Below are 22,182 nucleotides of genomic sequence, written 5' to 3' on the forward strand. Positions count from 1 at the left end.
ATATTTTATTCTCCAGATTTCTTGAGTTCAACCAAATAACGAGAGTATCCAGGAGTTGGTCTTTGCCGAGGACTTTAACCTCACTGTGAGTTCACACTATGTTGTGTGTGCACTCACTCTGTATGTAGACACGTGCGGGACTCACTGCTAGGGTGGGGATATTGACCCCCGCACTTTGACCTATCACATAAATACAAACATATTCACAGACGAAAGATTGGAAGTCAGCAAAAGCTCTCAATGATCTGAAAAATAAATAAAACAAATATAAAAACCCGTTAATCTTTTAAATGTTTTGAAAGTAAGATGACAAGCACTTGGTTTCTTTAGAAAAAGTTTTGTTCGCTAAACTATGTTAGATATCTCATGAGCGAATTAAGATTGTTTTGAAGAAGGCAAGTTTTTTTGTATTCTCTTATATTCAGTGCATTAGAAGGCTTATTATTATAAAGGTTGTTTTTATTTTTTTTCCTTTATAAAATGGTTAATAACAATAGCCATAAAAAAATCAAACAATTTTAATCATAACTTTTTATTCGCAAATGACTTTTGAACGTAATTTTTAAACATAGTAAACTAAAGCTGTTTTTTTTTCTATTTCAGTGCACTCTATGCCAACAATATTTCTGTTTTAGAAGATGGAACATTGGACGGAATTGATTTAACAAATCTGTAAGACAAAAGAAATCATTCCTTAAAATGCGCTTTGAAATATTTAATAAAATTCCTTTTATCACAAACGTTTTTATTTTTTAGAAATCCATTCTATTTTATTATGTTCACAACCCAATTGAATCACAGTATTGTTATCTCCCCTGATTCACAGCTTCCTGAGCAACAATAGGCTGGAGTCGCTTCCCATGATGACCCAGTTGCACCTTAACAGCATGAAAAATGTGTGAGTACATTAGTCTTTACATCTTCAAATATGGGTCGCGATCCCTTTACGGGTTGATCCCTTTATGGGTCGTGATACTTTTATGGCTCGTGATCCCTTTATACGTCATGATCCATTTATGGCTCGTGATCCCTTTATACGTCATGATCCATTTATGGCTCGTGATCCCTTTATACGTAATGATCCATTTATGGCTCGTGATCCCTTTATACGTCATGATCCCTTTATGGGTCGTGATCCCTTTGTGACTCGTGACCTCATATGATTCTATTATGATCGCGACTGCGAGACCTCCATTCAGACGTGTGACCTCATTACAGATCGCAAACCCGCATAGAAAGACGAAACGTTAACGTGTTTTTGTACGTTTAAAAACACATTTTCGGCTGTGTTGGAGATTTCTTGCATACACTGATGCAAAATGTTCCAATGTTTTTGGGTTGAAAAGATAAAAAAAAAACTGAGCGAGATTTGAGTGGCGAAAACTGCAAACAATTAGGCACAGGGTTAAAATTATCAGTTGCTATTAATGTCTTGGTGTAATTAGAGCGCAGTTGGAATTAAATATTTGAAACAATACAATATTAAGATGAAGGACGCTCGTCCTTCATCCTGCATGAAAGATTTTTTTTTTGCCTGTAAATAAATGGATAGAAAAGATTATTATCCCAGCAGTTCAAGCTTAGGATTGCGTATGCTACAGAGATATAGAGTTACCATCTGTCTTACTTAAAATACTCTCTGAAGATAGCCTACTTTCTGAATACCCTACCCTGAATAGAAACAAATATTTTTACACCATTTCACAAAAACGAAATCATTTTTATGGGTTTTCCTGCAATAGTATAATAGTATAATTTTTTAAAAACAAAAATAGAATGACTGATTAATCTTTATTGGTTACTTCCCTGTTACGGTTATTTTTCCAACATTTCTAAAAATAATTTGACTATTTTTCTTTAATTAGTTACCCCCCTTTTTATTCATTTCCTCAAAATTTCCAGAAATAAATTAGACTATTTTGCTTTCATCAGTTAACTCCCCTTTGTTTATTTCCTCAAAATCTCAAAAAATAATTTGACTATTTTTTTGTTCAGTATCTCCAGTTTTATTTATTTCCTCAAAATTTCAAAAAATAAAATTCTTTTATTAGTTACCTCCTTGCTGCATTATTAGTTACCGCCCTTCTTTGAACTATTCTACAATAACTATTCCCCTTTTGGCTCCGTTTACCGTAGTTTTATTTTTACTTAAGCCACTTCTCATACCCACAGAATCACAACACGACACTTGAACTAAAAATAAAATTAGGGTTTAGAAGATTCAAATAGCGAATGATGTAGAAGTTCGTTGGTGTGCGCATGCGCTGTTAAACGTCTCATCAGGCGGCACCAATCGCGGTGTCGGCGTTTCATCACGGAACTCAGTCGACGCTGATGATGTCCAGGTATCGAACCACGTGGAGGCAAATCTTTCAGCGAGGGGGGTGGGGGTGGGGGGGGGAGCTTCTCAATACAGTCGGGCAGCCACAAAGCCTGTAGACTTAATCTCTTTTCTAGAAGCTTCGGCGAACTTCCGTTTAACTCGCAGCCAGCTCTACAACGATCAAAAGGTCAAAAGTTGAAACTTGGAACTGTTTCTTTCAGTCAATAACTGAATAGTGAGGCAGCCCCAGGAACATTACATCTAATGGGAGTTACTTGCTTAAGAATTCGCTACAACGGTTGACAAACGAAATGGTTTGTCGTATTACGGACAAATAGTTAAACGCGGAACTTCTTTTTTGGGACTGAAAAACGTCCCCAGCAGATCAAAGCTGAACTAAGGTTATACATTAACTTTTAAAACGTTGTCTTTCTATGTATAGAAGCCAGTATACTACAGTACATTCTTAGACAGGATGATCCTCGGGGGAGGCCGAATACACTGGCCTCTATTGCTACGGTCTTTAGACATTTCACGGCCTGTCAAATGACTGACGGACCCCATCAGACTAGAGAAACCTATCAGAATGGTACATCTTGACTAAGCCGGGGTAAATGCCTCGTTAGCCTCTACAGTTAGAGATTATACAAGTTCCAACTTTTGTCGTGTTACTGGCTGGATGGACCCCTGGAGATCTCTGCCATGTAGAGACTTCATGAGAGAGTGTATCACCTGACCACTCGACCACCCCGTGGGACCGCTTGGCTTAGCGGTAGAGCGATAGATTGCTAGAATCCGAGTTTAATTCAGTGAAACTTCCCTGAGTCGACCCAGCTAAAATGGGTACCTAACTCATGTTAGAACAAGTAAAGGCGGCTGGGCATAGTGCTGACCATATTACCTATCCCTTCATAAGCCGAGGTCAAGAAACATATGAACTCTACTTCACCTGCCAAATGGATCGCTAGGTCTAAAGAGGAATCTTTTTTTTTTATTCGACCACTCTACTCATTGTGTACCACCTATACAGTACAGTGGAGAGTTTTATTCCAGCCTCACTGCCCACTTTCATTAAATGTCTCCGTCCCAGACTGATTCGATTCGGTTTTCTTTCAATCCCAGCCGGCTCCATTAACACCCATTTTATGGTGGGAAGCGAAGAACAGGTCGACCTTATCTAAACACATGAGCTGACCTCACACGGTGAGGCTGACCTTTTAGTTCCCGTCGTACGCCCACAGCGATTCAATTACCCCAGCAGGGGGGGGGGGGGGGTGAGATGGTGGGACCTACGTCACGTCACGGATATGACGTCACGATAATTACATCAGGGGGGATCCATCGACTGAAAGAAGTACAGAAAAGCGAAAGTAGCGGACGGCACCGTTTTCAGACAAGTGGTGACCTTCACAGACACGTGATCAGAGTAGCGCATGCTGGGAAAATGAGATTTTCTCACATTTGTGTGGCTAATTTTAGCTTCAACTTGCCAATTTCTTTTTTAGCTTTAATACGACACTTTGCGCATCTAATCGATCTTTTATTTGACAAAATAACTGGAGAAACTTTAAAAAAAAAAAAAAATAAAGACAGCCACTCGACTTGAAAAGCACATTTGATCAACCCGAACATTTAGCTGACATGTATTGTGTATTACAAGGTGGATGCAGCGTTTGTCAACCACGACATTTTGTCAACCACAATGTTTTGTCAACCACAACATTTCTACAACCACAACATTTTATCAACCATGACATTTTGTCAACCACAATGTTTTGTCAACCACAACATTTCTACAACCACAACATTTTATCAACCATGACATTTTGTCAACCACAACATTTTATCAACCACGACATTTTGTCAACCACGACATTTTGTCAGCCACAACATTTTATCAACCACGACATTTTGTCAACCACGACATTTTATCAACCACGACATTTTGTCAACCACGACATTTTATCAACCACGACATTTTGTCAACCACGACATTTTATCAACCACGACATTTTGTCAACCACGACATTTTATCAACCACGACATTTTGTCAACCACGACATTTTGTCAACCACGACATTTTGTCAGCCACAACATTTTATCAACCCGAACATTTTGTCAACCACGACATTTTGTCAACCACGACATTTTATCAACCACGACATTTTGTCAACCACGACATTTTATCAACCACGACATTTTGTCAACCACGACATTTTATCAACCACGACATTTTGTCAGCCACAACATTTTATCAACCACGACATTTTGTCAACCACGACATTTTGTCAACCACGACATTTTATCAACCACGACATTTTGTCAACCACGACATTTAATCAACCACGACATTTTGTCAACCACGACATTTTATCAACCACGACATTTTGTCAACCACGACATTTTGTCAACCACGACATTTTGTCAACATCAACATTTTATCAACCACGACATTTTGTCAACCACGACATTTTATCAACCACGACATTTTGTCAACCACGACATTTTATCAACCACGACATTTTGTCAACCACGACATTTTATCAACCACGACATTTTGTCAACCACGACATTTTATCAACCACGACATTTTGTCAACCACGACATTTTATCAACCACGACATTTTGTCAGCCACAACATTTTATCAACCACGACATTTTTTCAACCACGACATTTTGTCAACCACAATGTTTTGTCAACCACGACATTTTGTCAACCACGACATTTTATCAACCACGACATTTTGTCAGCCACAACATTTTATCAACCACGACATTTTGTCAGCCACAACATTTTGTCAACCACAATACTTCTACAACCAAGATTCTGTCAACCCAAGCTTATAGCTGACTTTTATTGTTAGTTGCGTCATCCATGATGGATGGACCAACATCATTTGTTGACCAATCAAAAAACGAAAAAAAAAGGTTTTAAAATAATTAAAAACAACAATAATATTAACTACAAAATATTCCTCCAAATTATTCTTTCTAATATCAAAACTTGCTTGCGCTGTAAGTCAGAAAAAGCTGTAATGTAGATCGATAAAACGGCTGGCAGTTAGGGAAATCTTCGAACAATCACGTGCTGTAATGGAGTAATCACGTGGTTAACGTCCACATCAATGGGCTGGATGTTTGTTGACACGTGGGCTGTCATGCGCGTGACCTCGTGAACCCGGAAGAGAAACATGACCTGCGGGAGCTGTCTAAGTAAGTGACGGACACGAGATTGGCGGCAGCCCTTCTGTCTTTAACATGTTTGTCTCCGGCTGGCGGCGTTACGTGTCTGAGAATAAGATGTCTCCAATCTAAGGACGTCTTAAATTAAGGATGTCTCCAATCTAAGGATGTCTTAAATTAAGGATGTCTCCAATCTAAGGATGTCTTAAATTAAGGATGTCTCCAATCTAAGGACGTCTTAAATTAAGGATGTCTCCAATCTAAGGACGTCTTAAATTAAGGATGTCTCCAATCTAAGGACGTCTTAAATTAAGGATGTCTCCAATCTAAGGACGTCTTAAATTAAGGATGTCTCCAATCTAAGGACGTCTTAAATTAAGGATGTCTCCAATCTAAGGACGTCTTAAATTAAGGATGTCTCCAATCTAAGGATGTCTTAAATTAAGGATGTCTCCAATCTAAGGACGTCTTAAATTAAGGATGTCTCCAATCTAAGGACGTCTTAAATTAAGGATGTCTCCAATCTAAGGACGTCTTAAATTAAGGATGTCTCCAATCTAAGGACGTTTCCAATCTAAGGACGTCTTAAATTAAGGATGTCTCCAATCTAAGGACGTCTTAAATTAAGGATGTCTCCAATCTAAGGATGTCTTAAATTAAGGATGTCTCCAATCTAAGGACGTCTTAAATTAAGGATGTCTCCAATCTAAGGACGTCTTAAATTAAGGATGTCTCCAATCTAAGGATGTCTTAAATTAAGGATGTCTCCAATCTAAGGATGTCTTAAATTAAGGATGTCTCCAATCTAAGGACGTCTTAAATTAAGGATGTCTCCAATCTAAGGACGTCTTAAATTAAGGATGTCTCCAATCTAAGGACGTCTTAAATTAAGGATGTCTCCAATCTAAGGACGTTTCCAATCTAAGGACGTCTTAAATTAAGGATGTCTCCAATCTAAGGACGTCTTAAATTAAGGATGTCTCCAATCTAAGGACGTTTCCAATCTAAGGACGTTTCCAATATAAGGACGTCTCCAATCTAAGGACTTTTCCAATCTAAGGACGTCTTAAATTAAGGATGTCTCCAATCTAAGGACGTCTTAAATTAAGGATGTCTCCAATCTAAGGACGTCTTAAATTAAGGATGTCTCCAATCTAAGGACGTCTTAAATTAAGGATGTCTCCAATCTAAGGACGTCTTAAATTAAGGATGTCTCCAATCTAAGGACGTTTCCAATCTAAGGACGTTTCCAATCTAAGGACGTTTCCAATCTAAGGACGTCTCCAATCTAAGGACGTCTCCAATCTAAGAACGTCTTAATTTAAGGATGTCTCCAATCTAAAGACGTTCCCAATCTAATGACGTTTAAACTTAAGGATGTCTCCAATCTAAGGACGTTTCTAATCTTAGAACGTCTCAAATTAAGGACGTCCCCAATCTAAGGACGTCTTCAATCCAGCTGCTTGATATGTCAGAATCGAAATAGGAAATAATTGAACTCAAGTGACGTCAAGTAGACAATTATCCCATTGATTTCATCTATTTCACTTTTTTAAATATGTTTTAAAACTAAAAGCACATTTTTTCATTCAGTTTTTGCATTGAATTGAAACTCTTAATTCTGTCGTCTGAAATATGTTACATAAGTCTTGCGTTCAATGTGTGTCTCCTTAAGACTTGCTATGCCTAACACAGGGGCGTAGCGAGGGGGGGGCGTGGGGTGCGGACCGCACCGGGTGACACCATTTAGGGGGGTGACACCAAGGCAAAAAATAGCAAAATATATAGAGAAAAACTTAAGGGGGGGGGGGTGAAAATCGAAAACTTGAGGGGGGATGCAAATCGAAAGTTTGATGGGGAGGGGGTGCAAATCGAAAACTTGAAAGTTTGTCCCCGGGAAAGGTCGCTACGCCTCTGGGGGGTGACACCATTAAGTGCCGCACCGGGTGACACCCGACCTCGCTACGCCACTGGCCTAACATGAAAAGCTTCATGTAAAATCTGTTGTGTTTAGCTTATCATTTAATTCACCAAACGTTACGTCTGTGTTATTTATCTTGTAAAGTTCGTCCTGTAATATTTGACATCTGCAACATTCTAATGTATTAAATTGTCAGTTTAATAGCATTGATTTTTTTAGGCCATGTTCCATTTGAATATTATCAAATGTTTATCACTTTGTTTTAAAACTTTTTTGGGAATTTCAAATCGATTTTCTGTGACATATGAGGTTGATGGGACATTTACATACTGAACATACAGTCTATGATGACGTTGCCGCATAGTTGGACATAAACTCTATTAGAGAAGGGTGGCGTTGGGCGAGAGTGGGGGGGGGGGGTGATATTCTAATAAACAATTGCCCTTGTTAGATAAGTCTCATCAAGTTCTACTCTGCTCTAAAATTGATAGTCACACTACTGCAGAAATTCTAGAAGTCCTACATAAGAACAGCTGAAATTTCGAATAATTACTGTCATCGCCAAAATTGGCTATTGACAGAATTTATAGTTTTTCCTTCGCGTAGGTGTTGGTTAAAAATATTGGCATAAATATGTTTTTCAGCATCCGATTGCATCCATATCCAATGTTTTTCAGCATCCGATTGCATCCATATCCAATGTTTTCCAGCATTCGATTGCATCCATATCCAATGTAATTTTTGTCTCTCAGGACTTTGGACAACAACCCCTGGCGCTGCGACTGTCATCTGATCTTTCTGATTCACTTTGTGAAGAGCTCGACTCTTGGTAACACTAATACGTCCTGCGCAGCCCCGCAGCACATCCGGATGTCCGCCATTAATGAAAGAAGCATCACGTGTCCTGTCTATAAAGGTAGCCCAGATTTCTATTTTTAAACCTCAATTTGCATAAGAACGGGTGGGCTTTAAGCTAAAAGTGTGGCAGTGAGGGAGGGGATGGGGAGGGGTGAGTTAAACATGGGCGTATCTAGTTGTGGGGGGGGGGGGGTACTGTTTAAACTTTAACACCCCCAACCCTCATAAGTAGAACATAAACAGGCATCTAACCGGCCCACGCATAACCGGCGCGCAATAAAAACCGGTGAAGGCACTCCATCTTGCAATAAAGTCCCTCGACGCTTTTGATAAACCAACCTGCTCTTGTAGCGAGGGAAGATGTTATGGAATAAGATCTCAAGAAAATGTACAAGGAAGCGACCCTAATGAGGTTCTAGACGAGCGTCCTGAAATATAAACAAATAAAGTGCCGTCTAATTTAAAATATCATATTCCAGCTCGTACCGCGCCACGCGATCTGTTTGCGTGGGGTGTTTATCAGGTTGATGGGCGTCTCTTGCTTCTCTTTTAAAATATTATACTTTAATTTCTCTTGACTTTGACTTAAATCCATTACAATTTTTAAAAATTTTAATTATGGTGAGTAGATAGGGAGTTTAATCTCATTAGATGATCTAAGAATGATAGAAATATTAAGTTGTAGATTGAGTTGTTGTTTTTTACTTTCTCGTATATACGAAGTACAGAGAAAGTCTTGTAATCATGCAAAAAAAAATCGAGATTTTTACAAACCTCGACGTTTTACACCTCCCTGAGTCGGAAAAACATATTTTTGCAATCTTGTCCGTATGTCTGTGTGTATGTGTGTGTCTGTGTGTGTGTCTGTGTGTCTGTAAACACGATAACTTGAATACCGTTACAGCTAGGTTGATGAAATTTCATATATAAGTATTTTATTGAAATCGTAGATCCGTTTTAACTTTTGAGCGATTTCCGATAACCGAAAGTGGTACTTTTTTTTCTTTGAATTTTTCAAAAGCCTATAACTTAAGTACAATTTCAGATAGATAAATGAAATTTCACAAGTACGTAAAAGATCTAATTCTCTACCTTCTGTAAAATTTTGAGTAATTTCCGTTGACCGGAAGTAGTAATTTACGCTATTTCCGATTTCTCAAAAACGCATGTAAATTTATAAAGTACTAATAATATTCCGCACTATTATGCACATTTTGTTTTGGCGTTCGCTTGGTGCGCAATTCTTTTTTCTACGAAATTCTATTTTTAAAAGTTTAAGTAATTAAAAATCATGTCTATATTCCGAGTTGCCAACCCACGTAGTGTTATATAAGAATATTCGAGAAAGTTTAGGGGAGATTACTCCCGGTTTATTAAAGTCTTAATACGCGACAAGCGCAACAAATTATGTCGCACTTAGCTAAGATTTTGTAATTGTAAAAACTGGTTTTAATCAAGAAAACAATAGACAGTTTTTAACTGGCCATAGAAAATGTGACTTCTATGAGGGCGGTTAAAGCTGCACAGTATCGTATCGATGATTAAATTTCGGTATCGCAGCTAGGTTTAGACTCGAAATAATTTTTGAAAAAAAAAATTAAAAAATAAATAAATAAAACCTATTAAGTTAGGGTGCCAAATTAGCAGAAAATGCAGTTTTGTTTCTTTCTTAACCGGAAAAATCAGTAGCATCGAAATATTTAATTCCTGGAGGCGTCCCCATTTAAACTATTGCACGCGTCCTTATATCCCCACTAATACAATATGTTAAACGAGCCGACCCGCGGCATATCATACGCAGCTATTTAGTTGTTTTATTTTCTACTTTTCAGTAATTCATAATTTGTGAATTCGACAGTACCAATGCTGCCACTGAAAATATTTGCTTTAAAACACTATCAGTATGTCGTTAATGACGATACTACCCCCACCCTCCTTTCCCCCAACCCCTACCCTACACCCCCTCCCCCCGTGACAGCAGCCTCCTCTTAGTTACCTCCCCTAAGTTTCAAACTAAATTATCTGCCCCTAATAGCCGTCACTAAACCCGGCTCTACGATTGTAAACATTTAGCGTGAACCACAGCTCACCAGACTATGTAGGGTGGGGTGGTAGGGAGCGCGCTTACAGCTTGTTTTCTAGCGTATCCCAGAAGAGAATTATATATATAGATATGTCGCATGTCATACCCGGATGTGTGTAGTCTAACCCCCACAGCCAACCAAACTTTACCCTAGGTTGTCGAGACTCGACGTGCACCAACTGTCACCAGAAGCCGCTACACAGGATGGTCAAAGGCAGCTGTGTCTGTATGGAGGGGACGTACATGGGACAAGGGGTCGGGCACGGAAACTTCGAATGTCTAGGTATGTCAGCACAGGTCCTAAATACATATCTAATTCATGGTACAATACTACTGCTACATATCTAATTCATGGTTTCGTGGTACAATACTACTGCTACATATCTAATTCATGGTTTCGTGGTACAATACTACTGCTACATATCTAATTCATGGTTTCGTGGTACAATACTACTGCTACATATCTAATTCATGGTACAATACTACTGCTACATATCTAATTCATAGTTTCGTGGTACAATACTACTGCTTTAGGTGAAAGGGTTTCAGGTGAAAACAAATGTCAGTGTATTTTGTTTCTTTTGACAGCCTGTCCCCAGCAGCACTACAAGCCCCACCCCGGGAACGACCGGTGCCGCCTTTGTTCGTCTGGTGGCTCCATCTTGAAGGGCCCCGCCCCCATCTGCGCTTGTGGGGTGGGGTACTTTACAAACAAACAAGGGGACTGTGAAAGTAAGAGTTTCCATGTATGAGGTTAGGGCTGGAAGATTGTACTTGTATGAGGTTAGGGCTGGAATATTGTACTTGTATGAGGTTAGGGCTGGAAGATTGTACTTGTATGAGGTTAGGGATGGAAGATTGTACCTGTATGAGGTTAGGGATGGAAGATTGTACTTGTATGAGGTTGTGAAAGCAAGATTTTGATTGTATATGATTGGACTTGTATGTGCTTGTGAAAGTAAGATTGTGCTTGTTTGGGGTTGTGAGAGCAAGATTATGATTGTATATGATTGGACTTGTATGTGCTTGTGAAAGTAAGATTGTACTTGTATGGGGTTGTGGAAGCAAGATTGTGATTGTATATGATTGGACTTGTATGTGCTTGTGAAAGTAAGATTGTACTTGTATGGGGCTGTGCAAGCAAGATTGTGATTGTATATGATTGTGCTAACATATAGTATATGTTGGATATTATGAAAGTCAGTTTGTATCTGTAAATGTCTGTCTTTCCGTAAATTTGATTAGGAAAAAAAATCGTTTCTATCAGGAGATTATGAAAACAAGATTGAACCTTTAGGTGGTTGTGAAAATAGGATTGTACCTTTGGGAGATATGAAAAGAAGATTGTACCTTTAGGAGATTGTATTCTGGAATAAGTATAAGTTAAGAATCCCCTTTAGATCTCGCGATCTATTGGGCAGATGAAGAAGAGTTCATATGTTTTTTGACTTCGGCATATGAAGGGAAGGTGTGGTCAGCACTTTGCCGAGCCGATTTAGGACTCAGGGACGTTATATTGACTTAAATCCGGATTCGAACTCGAGACTTTTGAGTTAGCAGCCTAGTGCTCTACCACTTAGGCCACGCTGTTTTATAATAATCATAAGGGCGGTGAGTTAATACTAAATCTGTTCAACAATTTACTGCTTACCTACCGGAAGTTATCCTAGACTCTCCACACCTTCACAGAATGTCCTAATGGCACCTACAAGAGCTATTCCGGCGTCGGCATCTGCTCCCCCTGCACCGTCGACCACTCGCACGCCGAGCAGTGCTCATACTTGAACAAAGGTAGGTCAAGGCCATTCTCGTACAGATGTACTGTCAGTTCAAAGATACCCGTTACCTTCTTATTATTCATGTTTACATGTCTGAGTATTGTTTTAGAGATGATTTTTTCGTCAATTTACGGAGGTTTGTGAATTCTGTTGTTACTTTTGCGGTTGTTTTCCAGTATTTCCAGCTATTTTCCAACATGTTCTATGATTAGTTCATTTATAGCTGTTGTCTAACGTTAACTTGTATTTAGGGAATTTTACGGCTGTATACGTTTTTTTTTTTACGTTTTTAAACAGATGATTGCCGTTCTATTCCCACGACATATTAAATCACGCATCGGGTTTATAAATTTACATTTGATATTCCATAACTACATACACGATTTATTGCTTGAATGCAAAATCTTGCAAATGTATTGTCAAACAAATTTTCTTGAAAAAAAAAAGTTTGAAGGCCATGATAAGATATGTACACGAGGAAGTAGTATGTCTTACGGCTATCGAGAGGTTCATTAACAAAAGATAATTATCTCTAAATCTAAATTGTTGTCCAGAATTTGTTACCATGCACCTTATAAATATAGAATATCTTAATTACAAGTAATTACGAGTATATATTGATTAAACCCGTTATTATTTTTTTATTACAGCTAGAATGACAGTATGCGGCGCACATGACATATTATGACATATCATGACATATCATGACATATGAGACAGGTTGTAATTCTCTGCTCTTCCTCCACAGAAAACGATTCCAAATTGATTGAGAGACATCCACGAAACAACACTGAGTTGTGTAAGCTGAATCTATTTTTAATCACAGATACACTTTTAAAAAAAGCATTAAAACGTTTTAATAACAAACTTTTATGTAATAATGCACTAAAAAGGAGAAAATGAATTATTTAATTTAAATATATAATAATGAACTACTATTTAAATAACTAAAAAGAAAAGCCTGGGTCGTATTATTATGTTTTGAATACCTGCGCTAGAATTTGTGAAGCGAACCTCGCTTTTTAAAAAGTTCTTTCTTTAAATAGTAGTGCATTATTTAAAGAAAATAATTTATTTTTTCATTTTTAGTGCATTATTACATAAAAGTTTGTTATTTAAACGCTTTTTATGGGGGTTTTTGTAAGTCAGCTTTAAAAATCTTAATATCATACAATTGCATGATTAAAAACAGTTGGGCACTAAATGAACACGAAAAAAGTCTTATAATTATAATCGCACGGTAAATAGTTATTGATATAGGAAACTTTAATTGATTCTTTAAAAATTAAGCAAGCATAAAGTCAATATTCATGTAGATTGCATTTTACGTGCCAAGTTTCGTAGAAATGTGTCGGTTAAAAGTGTTCGAAATTTCGCTCGACAGTTTCGATTGAAAACGAAACATTAAGCACGACAGACAGACAGACATACAAGAAAGCAAGTTCAATAAAAGCTTGTAATAAAAACAATTAGGAAAACAATAACATCACTACGTTCGTGTTACGCTCTCATTATAAAATAGCTGTTACATAATCAACAAGCTCGGTAAAGCTGTTATGTAATTACCATTTCTTTATCGTTTGTCTGCTTATTAAAACCAGCATTGACCTGTTAGTGCCAACCCAGTGGGCTAAATGCCTGGACAAAAAAAAAGAAAGGAATCAATTCCTCACCCCACCCCTCTTACCCCTCTTTCCGTCCTCCCCACTCACCACAACGCTATATTATTTTTAAAAAAATTTCTTGACCTCAAAATGTATTAAAAACTTTTTAGTTTTACGGACAAGCAAACCTAGAGAAGTAGACAAAAATGTTAATCAAAAGTAAAAATGTAAATATTTAAAGAGATATTTTAATGCGATGTCACGTAAATAATCCATTATGCAGCGTTGATTTTTTTTTTTATCTTGGATAGCCAGGACCTAATTTCATTTTAACTAAACATACGCAGCAACGATTGTTTTAAAGTTGTGAGTTTTTGTAGTCCAAACTTTTGTTGGACGACAAAAACAAATGTCACGAATTTGATTTGAACCGTGTGCACCATCCATCACGTGATGTGATTGGTAGACGTGGTGTTTTAGTCTCCTACACCTGTGATGTAGCGGTGTGTCACGCGACGTGATTGGTGTACGTGGTGTTTTAACTCCCTACACCTGGGATGTAGCGGTGTGTCACGCGACGTGTTTGGTGTACGTGGTGTTTTAGTCTCATACACCTGGGATGTAGCGGTGTGTCACGCGACGTGTTTGGTGTACGTGGTGTTTTAACTCCCTACACCTGGGATGTAGCGGTGTGTCACGCGACGTGTTTGGTGTACGTGGTGTTTTAGTCTACTACACCTGGGATGTAGCGGTGTGTCACGCGACGTGTTTGGTGTACGTGGTGTTTTAACTCCCTACACCTGTGATGTAGCGGTGTGTCACGCGACGTGATTGGTGTACGTGGTGTTTTAGTCTCCTACACCTGGGATGTAGCGGTGTGTCACGCGACGTGTTTGGTGTACGTGGTGTTTTAACTCCCTACACCTGGTATGTAGCGGTGTGTCACGCGACGTGTTTGGTGTACGTGGTGTTTTAACTCCCTACACCTGTGATGTAGCGGTGTGTCACGCGACGTGATTGGTGTACGTGGTGTTTTAGTCTCCTACACCTGGGATGTAGCGGTGTGTCACGCGACGTGATTGGTGTACGTGGTGTTTTAGTCTACTACACCTGGGATGTAGCGGTGTGTCACGCGACGTGATTGGTGTACGTGGTGTTTTAGTCTCCTACACCTGGGATGTAGCGGTGTGTCACGCGACGTGTTTGGTGTACGTGGTGTTTTAACTCCCTACACCTGGGATGTAGCGGTGTGTCACGCGACGTGTTTGGTGTACGTGGTGTTTTAACTCCCTACACCTGTGATGTAGCGGTGTGTCACGCGACGTGATTGGTGTACGTGGTGTTTTAGTCTCCTACACCTGGGATGTAGCGGTGTGTCACGCGACGTGATTGGTGTACGTGGTGTTTAGTCTCCTACACCTGTGATGTGTATCAATGTGAACACAACAAAACCCTACGGTGATGTCCCCTTGAGCTCTTTTGTCTAACAAAGAATGGAATTAAATCTTGTGTTTTTTTTTACATCCAACACATGGGATTAAAATAAACGACATCCTTCATTAAAATTAATAATTAAGAAATGTAATATCTAGATAAGACAAATCTTATTTCTCGTTACATTTTTATAAACCCAAAAGGGGAGGGGGATTTAACTTCAGGGGCCGAGGGACGAATTTATCAGGATTTAAATCTAAAGGTTTTATTTGAGATTGTTGAGTTTCGCTCTATCGAAATATAAACAACTATACTATTCTGACACCAGTCCCAAGCACTAGTTCATGGGCACCTACCTTAGGCACCAGGTTGGGGTACACACTGTGGGCACCAGGTCAGGGCAATCAGAACAGGGCACTCAGGTCAAGACACCAGGTCCAATCTCTGTCAAACTATCAGGCTAAGAAGTAATGAGACTACAGTAGATACTACACTTAATGAAGATAATGAGCATTGATTATTATCACATTTAGAAATTTCGATCTTAGTGACAGGTACACCCACTTACGTAACAAAATTGAACTTTTAAAATATTTTTGTCACACACATTTTAACACAAGTGATACAAATGTCAACGCTCTCTTCTTGTTGGTTTGACAGTTGTGCCGCTTGCTGTGGCTGCCTCTATCGTCTTCATCGTTTGTGTCTTCGTCATCCTCTTCATATTTGGTCGACACTACAGGACAAAGCGACGACTTTTGAAGAGGTACAACGGGAAAATGGTAAATATACAACGTTGTGTGAGGCGTGTGGGAGATATACAGCGTTGTGTGTCGTGTGTGGGGAAATATGCAGCGTTGTGTGGGGTGTGTGGGTAAATATGCAACGTTGTGGGAGGCGTGTGGGAGATATACAGCTGTTGTGTGGGGTGTATGGGTAGATATTTGGCGATAATACACAACTATTCTGTCGTCATCTGGTGTGTCCTCTACTAAGTTATTTTTTATGAAACAAATATATTGGTTATAATTTATTCTTCAAACAAATAAAAACCATCATTCCGCATATCTAAAACTAAATCAAAGGTCATTGGCTTTTTAGAATATAGTCCCTGACCCAATGTATTACCCACCTCTACAACCCAAGGTCCCTGACCTAACGTATTCCCCACCTCTAGAACACAAGGTCCCTGACTTAATGTATTCCCCACCTCTAGATCTCTCCCTGACCTAACGTATTCCCCAACTCTAGAACATGAGGTCCCTGACCTAACGTATTCCCCAACTCTAGAACATGAGGTCCCTGACCTAACGTATTCCCCACCTCTACAACACAAGGTCCCTGACCTAACGTATTCCCCACCTCTACAACACAAGGTCCCTGACCTAACGTATTCCCCACCTCTACAACACAAGGTCCCTGACCTAACGTATTCCCCACCTCTAGAACACAAGGTCCCTGACCTAAGTATTCCCCACCTCTAGAACACAAGGTCCAGCATCATGAACGTGACGAAGGACGAGGTCCAGTTCTCGAGCGGAAACGTCAACCCCGCATCCGTCGAGTGCCGGTGTAGTGCCAGACACAGCCTGCGAATCAAGGACATCGGTCACATGATCGGCCGAGGGGCCTTTGGTCAGGTCTATGAGGCCTACGCCTACCTGAACTCACACGATCGGGACCCGGTCAAAGTCGCCATCAAAAGATTGAAAGGTGAATTTTTTCAACGAGAAAAACAATTCTTTCTGTTAGTTAATTTATTTATTTATTTTAAGCAAGAGGTGGATCGAAAGCTTCAAGCATTTTTTTTCAAGTATAAAGGATCAATTCAAATTATACATTATATATATATATATATATATATATATATATATATATATATATATATATATATATATATATATATATATATATATATATATATATATATATACAATTGGAAATATATTTTAAAAACATTATAGAAAAAATACGTAGGCTACATTTCAAAAGTATTGCTGTATAGTCTTCGTCAGAAGCAAACAATATTTCTGATTTCTGACTTAAAAAGCAATTTGTAATGAAAATAAACAACCCTGAAAATATAACGTCTATGAATAGAAAAGATTTTAAAAATTAAATCGGTTGGGGCTGAATAAAGATATAAGAAAAAAATTGTTTTACAATTGAAAACATCAACATCTTTTGTATTGTTGCCTTTGAAGAGACGGCAACAGATGACGAAATTCGAAATCTGCGAGATGAACTGGAGCAAATGATGAACGTGGGTCCACATCCCAACATTATAGGCCTGTACGGGTCCACGATATTTGAAGGTGGGTTCAAGTCAACACTTTGTGTTTATTATGGCTCTGTTAGTGTGCACCAAATTCAGGTTATCGGTTACTCGTTACTGCCACTGTATGTTTTACTTCTTGTTTGTACGAAAGTTGTGTATCTAGAACTTCTTTATACGACTTTTGTGTAACTTGAACTTCCTCTCATGTGTATGACTATTTTTGTATCTTTCATTTCCTTTTATTTGTACGAATTGTGTGCATCCAGAACATACTATTATTAAACGACCTTAAGGTAACTTAAATAGGCTCTTATTTGTACGACTTTAGTTCTAATTGAGCTTCCTCTTCTTTGTACGACTTGTGTATCTTTCATTTCCTTTTATCTCTACGAATTGTGTACGTCTAGATCTAGAACATTCTCTTTTTTATACGACTTTAATGTGACAATAGGCTCTTATTTGTAGGACTTGTGTGCAAATAGAGCTTCCTCTTATTTGTATGACTTACGTGTATATTTTATTTCCTCTTATTTCCACGACTTATGTGTACAATACATTTCATCCTATTCCCACAACTTGTGTGTATCTCGTCAGGCCAGTGCTGTATCGTGATGGAGTACGCCGAGCTGGGGGACCTCCTCTCCTACCTAAAGACAGAGTGCACCTTCCCCCTGCAGTACGTCAGTGTGGGGAGCGACGGGCGCATGGTGGAGCAGAGCGCCCCTAAGACGGAGGACAACGCCAATTTGATGATGTTTGCATGGCAGATAGCCAAGGGCATGAGGCATTTGGAGATGCATCGGGTAAGTGTTGACGTTATGGGCATGGGGCATTTGGAGATGAATCGGGTAATTGTTGACGTTTGGGCATGAGGCATTTGGAGATGCATCGGGTAATTGTTGACGTTTGGGCATGGGGCATTTGGAGATGCATCGGGTAATTGTTGACGTTTGGGCATGGGGCATTTAAAGATGCATCGGGTAACTGTTGACGTTTGGGCATGGGGCATTTGGAGATGCATCGGGTAATTGTTGACGTTTGGGCATGAGGCATTTGGAGATGCATCGGGTAATTGTTGACGTTTGGGCATGGGGCATTTGGAGATGCATCGGGTAATTGTTGACGTTTGGGCATGGGGCATTTAAAGATGCATCGGGTAACTGTTGACGTTTGGGCATGGGGCATTTGGAGATGCATCGGGTAATTGTTGACGCTGTGGCATAGCTCGTCTGTACCTTCTCTGCTAGGGACGTCTGTTTACATCGCGGAATTGTTGACGTTATGAGATAGGGCTTCCGACTGCATTGGGGGAACGGTTAACTGTAGGCTCGGGATTTTCGTATACATTAGGGAATAGTTGACGTGTTTGCAAGAACAGTCGATTGTTAGTAGCTGCAATACAGAAACTTGACATGAAAATTAAACGAGCTTTAAAACAAACGAAACAAAAAAAAAATCGACTCGTGTTGTAACAAGGATTTCCACGCATGAATTTGATTTTCAGACCGTGGCAATATTTTATACATTGAACTTACACTGTGATCCACATTCCATCAACGAAGCAAGTGCTCGCGTGCTAAATATATTCTGCGTGTGTTATGCTGTCAATCGATTTAACTTGTATTTTACAAAGTGACTGCGCGGCAGGTTTACAAGTACGGCGCGACCGTGCAACTGACAGGGAACATTGGCAGTGACACTAAAACGTGTTATGCGTTAATTATCAGTTTCTAATTAATTCATTCGTAATTAATCTCTAGTTTCACGCACTAAGAATGTCCTTAGCGGCTTCTGTATTTCTAATCCTAAAAGACAAAACTAATGTAGATGTTGTTTTCTGCCATTTCTGGTTTTCTTTTATTGTATTCGATGGTACATTACGAATACATTAGCTATCTACCTGTAAAGTACCACGTCTACGTATATTTACCTACTTGTAGAATACCGAGCCTACTTGTACATACCTCAAGGCAGGGGTTCCCAACCTTTTTTTACTCTAGAGCCCATTCTAAATTATCGGTAGGGTCGCGGGCACCCAGTGGCGTAGCGACCCTTCCTGTCACCCGGGGACAAAACTTTCGATTTGCAACCCCCCCCCCCTAAAATTTTCGATTTGCACCCCCCTTCAAACTTCCGATTTGCACCCCCAGCCCCTCAACTTTTCGATTTGCACCCCTTCAACCTTTCAATACTGTTTATGAAAAAAATTCTGTCTCTGTCGAAAAGTGAGAGGCGGGCACATCCGAATCGTTCGGCGGGCGCCATGGCGCCCGCGGACACGGGGTTGGGAACCCCTGCCTTAAGGCCACCATGTTCTGTTATCAACGTCAATGTTTTGCTTGTGTCTCCTGCAGTACATTCACCGGGACCTGGCCGCACGGAACTGTCTACTGACTAAAGGTCCCATAGCCAAGGTATCGGATTTTGGTCTCTCCAAGGACGCCTACGAGCTCGGTCATTACAAGAGGGTTCAAAAGGTAAACACACACACACACACACACACACACACACACATGAACACACACTACATGAACACACACATGAACACACACACATGAACACACACATGAACACACACACATGAACACATACGCTGAACACACACCCATACACATTAACACACACATGAACACACACACACACACATGAACGCACACAAGTGAACACACAAACGAATCCACACACGTACCATATATGAACACACGCATCACATTCCACATGCTAGACACACTAATCAATACACATACACACATATGAACTCAACACACATTCTACTATTATAAATGTCTACTGCTCCTAGACATCTGGGCTAGAAGGATCAACAAATCCCTTTGTGCCGCACAAAATGTTTTCCTATCTAACCTTTGTGACACGACTGCTTGGATGAAAATTGTAAATAAACATTAGATAAATAACTAGCCAGGCTTAGCTCTACTTCACGTGATCTCCCCACCCCACAAACCTAAGCTCTACTTCACCTGATCTCCCCACCCCACAAAGCTAAGCTCTACTTCACCTGATCTCCCAACAAAGCTAAGCTCTACTTCACCTGATCTCCCAACAAAGCTAAGCTCTACTTCACCTGATCTCCCCACAAAGCTTAGCTCTACTTCACCTGATCTCCCCACCCAACAAAGCTTAGCTCTACTTCACCTGATCTCAGCACCCCGCAAACCTAAGCTCTACTTCACCTGATCTCCCCACAAAGCTAAGCTCTACTTCACCTGATCTCCCCACCCAACAAAGCTTAGCTCTACTTCACCTGATGTCACCAAAAAGATTAGCTCTACTTCACCTGATCTCACCACCCCGCAAACCTAAGTTCTACTTCATCTCATCTCCCCACCCAACAAAGCTTAGCTCTACTTCACCTGATGTCACCAAAAAGCTTAGCTCTACTTCACCTGATGTCACCAAAAAGCTTAGCTCTACTTCACCTGATGTCACCAAAAAGCTTAGCTCTACTTCACCTGATCTCCCCACAAACCTAAGTTCTACTTCATCTGATCTCCCCACCCAACAAAGCTTAGCTCTACTTCACCTGATGTCACCAAAAAGCTTAGCTCTACGTCTGATCTCCAATCTCCACACCCCACAAACCTAAGCTCTACTTCACCTATCTCTCCAACGCCACAGGACCGGGTACCCTTCAAATGGCTGAGTCCTGAAGCTCTACTGTGGGGCCAGTATAGCTCAAAAAGTGACGTGTGGGCCTTTGGTATTTTGCTGTGGGAGCTCTATACGTTTGGTGGCACTCCATATCCTCAGGTGACCACAGGTAAGATCATCCAACTACATTCTACTTTTCAACATATTTAGTCTCTCTCTCCTCTCTCTCATATATATATATATATATATATATATATATATATATATATATATATATATATATATATATATATATATATATATATATATATATATATATATATATATATATATATACATACATATTTAAATTATTTAATTGTAACGTTAAATACAGCGGGAATGATTTCTCCCCCCCCCCACCCCCCAATCTTTCTCGAATATTCTAATATAATACTACGGGGAATTGCTACTCGGGATATAGAAATAATTTTTAATCAATTTTTAAATGCTTAATTTTTTTTAATATAACAGTAGGCCTATCTCGTAGAAAAAAAAATTACGCACAGAATGAACAGCAAACAATATGTACGTAACATTAGTACTCTTTTCAAAGAGTTGATTAATCATCGAATTAAGTAACATGTTATGTCACAACACATTGTCTTCGATTCTTGACCTACGCAAAAAGTTTAAAATAACTCGGTCCGGTGGAAGTGTTTAAAATTTTGCTCGCAATTATTCGGTCATGTAGGACGAATCAAGTTAAATAATAAATTCATATGCATTTTTGAGTAATCGGAAAAGTAGAATAAGTTCAACTTCCGGTTACCGGAAATTGCTGAAAAGTTGATACAGTTCTAAAGTTTGACATAATATTTATTTATGAAATTTTGTCAACCTAGCTGTAATGGTAATAAGTTATATTGCTCACAGAAAAACACACATCCACACAGAAACACAGACAAAATTGCAACGCTCAGTTTTTCCGACTCGATGACGTGTAAGACGCCGAGATGTTGATCAATTTGGATTTAGAATTGTGAATAATTCCTCTATATTCCGTATATGATGAAGTACACTGAGGTGTAAAACTAAAAAGTTACATGTGATTTTTGTGCACGGTTACAAT

At 39.4% G+C, this 22,182-nt stretch overlaps 1 protein-coding gene across 1 annotated transcript in view; it reads left to right on the top strand.

The window, feature by feature from the left end:
• Positions 1–22,182, top strand: part of LOC131949953 (receptor tyrosine-protein kinase erbB-2-like) — a 97,731-nt gene that overhangs the window by 71,707 nt on the left and 3,842 nt on the right. Inside the window, exons 11-24 of the mRNA XM_059311919.1 lie at positions 17–85; positions 604–672; positions 827–898; positions 8,180–8,343; positions 10,523–10,651; positions 10,957–11,100; positions 12,058–12,159; positions 12,895–12,945; positions 15,845–15,966; positions 16,669–16,897; positions 17,389–17,499; positions 18,057–18,265; positions 19,817–19,939; positions 21,099–21,240. Coding sequence (XP_059167902.1) covers positions 17–85; positions 604–672; positions 827–898; positions 8,180–8,343; positions 10,523–10,651; positions 10,957–11,100; positions 12,058–12,159; positions 12,895–12,945; positions 15,845–15,966; positions 16,669–16,897; positions 17,389–17,499; positions 18,057–18,265; positions 19,817–19,939; positions 21,099–21,240 — 1,736 coding nt within the window. The remainder of the gene's footprint in view (positions 1–16; positions 86–603; positions 673–826; positions 899–8,179; positions 8,344–10,522; positions 10,652–10,956; positions 11,101–12,057; positions 12,160–12,894; positions 12,946–15,844; positions 15,967–16,668; positions 16,898–17,388; positions 17,500–18,056; positions 18,266–19,816; positions 19,940–21,098; positions 21,241–22,182) is intronic.

The sequence above is a fragment of the Physella acuta genome, unplaced genomic scaffold, assembly GCF_028476545.2.
Source record: "Physella acuta isolate Inbredline_101_S28 unplaced genomic scaffold, ASM2847654v3 ptg000721l, whole genome shotgun sequence".
Classification (NCBI taxonomy): Eukaryota; Metazoa; Mollusca; class Gastropoda; family Physidae; genus Physella; species Physella acuta.